Source organism: Mandrillus leucophaeus, unplaced genomic scaffold, assembly GCF_000951045.1.
Source record: "Mandrillus leucophaeus isolate KB7577 unplaced genomic scaffold, Mleu.le_1.0 Scaffold23, whole genome shotgun sequence".
NCBI classification, from domain to species: domain Eukaryota; kingdom Metazoa; phylum Chordata; class Mammalia; order Primates; family Cercopithecidae; genus Mandrillus; species Mandrillus leucophaeus.
Genome location: NW_012102365.1, coordinates 2,475,102 through 2,480,140, shown reverse-complemented (window position 1 = coordinate 2,480,140; position 5,039 = coordinate 2,475,102). Strand labels below are relative to the sequence as shown.

General features: G+C 38.3%; 1 protein-coding gene across 3 annotated transcripts in view; it reads right to left on the bottom strand.

Moving 5' to 3' along the window:
* Positions 1-5,039, bottom strand: part of STX12 (syntaxin 12) — a 55,653-nt gene continuing 50,614 nt past the window's right edge. Inside the window, exons 8-9 of one of the 3 annotated variants that reach the window (XM_011981698.1) lie at positions 4,148-4,230; positions 1-2,204 (exon numbers count right to left, since the gene is read on the bottom strand). In XM_011981698.1, coding sequence (XP_011837088.1) covers positions 2,106-2,204; positions 4,148-4,230 — 182 coding nt within the window. In that variant the 3' untranslated portion in view covers positions 1-2,105. Of the gene's footprint in view, positions 2,205-4,141; positions 4,231-5,039 lie in introns of all 3 variants that reach the window. The other 2 variants (XM_011981696.1, XM_011981697.1) reach the window with 2 other exon arrangements.

Here is a 5,039-nt window from a genome sequence, read left to right as displayed (position 1 = left end):
GAGAATTCTGTGAATAGGTTTATTAGGACCACCTAGGAGAACGTCTTTAGCAACTACCACAAATTCTAGGGCATTTAAAATCTAGGCCAAGTTCATATTTGCTCTCCATGATCACCATTACAACAACCACGGATCACATAGTATTACAGAACAGAAGCATGGTCACTTTATTTTACCCAAATGCAATAGTTTTTCACAACCAAGACTTTTTTCTTTCCTATAATGTTACAAATGATATGTCCAAGTCTGACTGTAATTTGGAGTTGAAAAGTGATCATAGAACCAAGGAATTATCTCTGAAGCTGCTCTTTGGGCCACTGTGCCACCCCAACAGCTCTATCCTGTACTTTTTTTAAATTAAAAAATCATTTAAAAAAAAAAAATGGAGATGGGGTCTTGCTATATTGCCCAGGCTGGTCTTGAACTCTTGGGCTCAGACATACCGATATACTGACCCTCCTGCCTCAGCCTTCCAAAGTGTTGGGATTACAAGTGTGAGCCATTGCGCCCAGCCATCTCTACACTGTTTTTCAAGGAAAGGCAGCTACACCTATTCCATCCCCAAACCAACCCACAGTTGGTCTCCAGTTTTCTTAGAAGTCTCAATTTTTCTCATGACAGCACATTACTTAATACCTACCTCATTAGGATGTTAACTCATAAAAACATACTACAAAAGCTTTAAAAAACATTTATTTGTATTAAGTAAGTGCAAGAGTGCAAAGAAACTTATGCATTTGGGCCCTTGTTTCCCTACTGTTCACATTAGTTTAGTTTAGAAGATTAAGTATAATAACAGAAGGAGAATGGAAGAAATGAATATAAATATACTCAGGGTAGCCAAATCCTCTTAATTCACTTCAGGGTGAACCAAAGTTGTTGGCCAGATTCACATTTATGTGGGAGCCTAAACAAACTATGTTCCCTTTAACTGTTCTAGGCCTGTGGAAAAGGGAAGTGGACAACATTTATATTACAAGACAGTCATTTTATTGAAACACCTTTTTTTGTCTAAAACTATGCATGGAGATATTAATCTCGTTTATAAATTAGGTTAAGTCTAACATCACTATTTGAAACCAGTATTATTTACAAAAATGAACCTCTTATTTGCTTTATTGTTGTTTCACAGGAATCATTTTAAACCAACCTCAATCTATCTTTAAAAATCTTCCTGCCTTCAAATGCCCAGCAACCCTTATAAGGTAGGGGGCAGCCCTTTGACAGCAACATTCATCATTCACCAGGAATGTAGAACCACAAGTGAACAACAACAACAACAAGATTAAATCATTCCCAACCATTCCTATTTGCTTTTCCAAAGCATGCTATGTCTAATTCTGCCTTTCTATGCAGACAGGTGGGAGAGGGAGCCCATAGAGTGTATTAATGTTAATTAAATTAATTTCTTTTAAAAGCTAACAAGATGGCTTAGTGTGGATGAGGATGAACTGCTGTGGATGACACTAGCAGATAATGAAGTAAACTTTAAACCCAGATTAGTAACATGTACTCCAGTAACTGACCAGCTCAGATAGAGACTTCTCATTTACTCTGGATCACATGTACAATTTTTTTAACTTCCAATTAAATATAGTGCCAGAATCTTTCCAAATAGAGAATAGGCTTCTTAGAAATTCAAATTAAAATGTTAAATAATAAAAACTGGTGGCCTATTATACAGTTTCTGACAGACTCCAATATATTGGGTGCCAGAAAGTAACTCTATCTCAGTTGCTAGTAAAAAGGTAAATTTTGTATATACATAAAAGACAATATTACGAGACTGTAGTGTCATTTGTCAAAACAAGAATATCTAGAATGGAATTTTCAGTAAACACTTGGGATGAAGGGCAATCAGAATACAAGAGAAGCAAAATCCACATAAGTTAATTCCTAATTTGAGAAATCAATAGAATCAATAAATTGATAAATACTGTCTCCATAGGTCACTAATTCCAAAGACTAGTTAGTAGTTAGTTTCTAACTAAATGATTACAGGACGTTCTGGTGTATGCTGTCTTCTTGTGATCAGTTTGTTCTGGCAAGACTTCACCAAGCACTTGCCCTTGAAAACAGCTCAGCGGGAGAACAATTGGAGGCAATCACTTCGTTCTATAAACTAGCCAGATAATAAGTCCCAAGATTACAATAACCACTGACAGGACAAGCAACAGGATACACATCTTCTTGCGAGATTTTTTCTGAGGAAAGAAATATGTAAACAAGACACTCGTGAAACAAAATTTTTATGTGTAAGACTCCAAGAATGCTTCATAAATCTGTCTCCTTGTAATTAAAGATTAACTCTATCCATGCAAAATTATGCAGAGGCTTTCCCAGAAATCTTACATCAGCAGCATTAGGTGGTAGTGCAAATGTTTTTTGTTTGTTTTTTTTTTTTTTTTTTTTTTTTTTGAGAGAGTCTCACTCCATCACCCAGCCTGGAGTCACCCAGGCTGGAGTGCTGTGGTGTGATCTTGGCTAACTGAAACCTCCGCCTTCCAGGTTCAAGTGATTCTCATGTCTCAGCCTCCTGAGCAGCTGGAATTATAGCATGTGCCACTATGCCCAGCTAGTTTTTGTATTTTTAGTAGAGACAGGGTTTCGCCAGTGTTGGCCAGGCTGATCTTGAACTCCTGACCTCAAGTGATCCACCTGCCTTGGCTTCCCAAAGGGCTGGGATTACAGGTGTGAGCCACCGCACCCAGCTGAGTAGTGCAGGTTTTAAAGTTTTAATTCCAAGTCCCCACATACAATTTTGCAAAGGAGCTATACCTGTGCTGCCAGGCATTATTTGCAATAAAATAAGTTATTTGTACATGTGTATTTTAATAACATTTTATAATACGTATAAAACTGTCATGTTCATTGTAAAAAAAAATACATCAAGCAGAGGGAGAAAAAAATCACCCATAGATAACACTGTCAACACTTTGAACGTATTTCTTTCTGATTTGTTATCTATGTATATTATTTGACCTAACTGGGATCACACTGTATGATGTTTGATGTTTTTCCCCACTTAATGTTTAGTATAAACATTTTTCTGTTATAAACTCTTCATAACATCTCTTAATTCTCATATGCAATGAGTGGATATATATAATTTACTTAATTATTCCTTTACTGTTGGACACTAAATTAATCACATAGTTTTTTTTTTTTGAGACGGAGTCTCGCTCTGTTGCCCAGGCTAGAGTGCAGTGGCGTGATCTCAGCTCACTGCAAGCTCCGCCTCCCGGGTTCATGCCATTCTCCTGCCTCAGCCTCCTGAATAGCTGGGACTATAGGCGGCCGCCACCGCGCCCGGCTAATTTTTTGTATTTTTAATAGAGATGGGGTTTCACCGTGTTTGTCAGGATGGTCTCGATCTCCTGACCTCGTGATCCGCCCGCCTCCGCCTCCCAAAGTGCTGGGATTACAGGCGTGAGCCACCGCGCCCGGCCCAATCACATAGTTTTTAAAGGAAACACTATTATTAAATACAAATTTCTTTACGAGCACTCCCAGGTAAAACACAGCTATCCCAGGAACACGGACAATAACTGAAATGCTATTTATTTCTAAAAAGCCATGCAACACCAAATTGAAGGTAAGTAAGAAGGACTTCATTCACACTATTTGTACACTGAGATAAAGATCTGGATAAGTGAAAAAAAACAGAGTTTCGACTAACATATAGAAGGATTTCACTTTACAGGAATAGTTCCAGAGTGATTACCCCTATTTATTCATATATAAATAGCAGTCGAAGTTGATTCTATGTCCATGCTCTATGGCAACAGTCAACATAAAGTATCTATGAAGTCTTCTACTTGAACTGCACTTCTTACTATCCTAATTGAAATACATTCAGCTGTTTGGGATATAAAATCGCCTCATAGCAGATTTAGGTATCATATTAGTCTATAGGGTTAGCTTTGCAGTTACTAGGCTTCTGGTAAGTTTATTCAAGCTGTGATTTTCTCTTGTAGATCTATCTGCAAAGGAAAATACTAAAAATAGAACTGGAACTGCAATTATGACTACTTTCCTTTAGCTTAAACCTAAGCAAAAGGTTGTAGCTGTTCTCAATATGTCAATGTACTCTGATGGCCTAAAAAGTCTGCAACACAGAGTGACTTTCTTTGGTACCCACTTTTACCTGATAGTAAGCAGCTCGCTGTAACTGTTCAGTGGCTCTTTCAACGTGCACCTCTGAGCTTTCCACATTGGCTTCTATGCTATCTGCAAAAGGAAGGACAGAGTTTTAACACAACCAGATGTTTCAAGACTGCAAATTGAACAGATTTCTGATGTTATGGATTCTGGTTTCACTACCACTATCCAAACTATCCAGCCATTAAATCGAGTTACTACCTTCATAAGAGACTAGCCCTATTCTTTGGGGGAAAAACAATAAATTTTGGGGGGTTATGAAGTATTTAACTTACCCATAAATGATTCATAAAAAATTATGTATATACACATAAAGAGAGAAACAATACATAATAAAGCAAATGGGGTAGAATGTTAACAAGAGGCAAATCTGGGTAAAGGGTATAAAGAAGGTCCTTGTGATATTTTTATTTTTACTACTTTTTTTTTTTTTTAAAGACGAAATCTCACTCTGTCGCCTAGGCTAGAGTGCAGTGGCACAGTAATAGCTCACTGTAGCCTCCACCTCCTGGGCTCAAGTGATCTTCCCACCTCAGCCTCCTGAGTAGCTAGGACTACAGGTGCATGTTACTATTCCTGGCTAATTTTTTTTGCAAAGACAGGGTCTCACTATGTTGCCCAGGCTAGTCTTGAACTCCTGGCTTCAAGTGATCCTCCCACCTCAGACTCCCAAAGTGCTGGGATTACAGGTGTGAGCGACCATGCCCAGCCTATTTTTGCAACTTTTAATAAACTTGAAATTATTTCCATATAGAAAGCTTTACAAAAAGAGTTGCTGGCTGGGCGTGGTGGCTCACGCCTGTAATCCCAGCACCTGGGAGGCCAAGGTGGGCAGATCACCTGAGGTCAAGAGTTCAAGACCAGCCTGACCAACATGG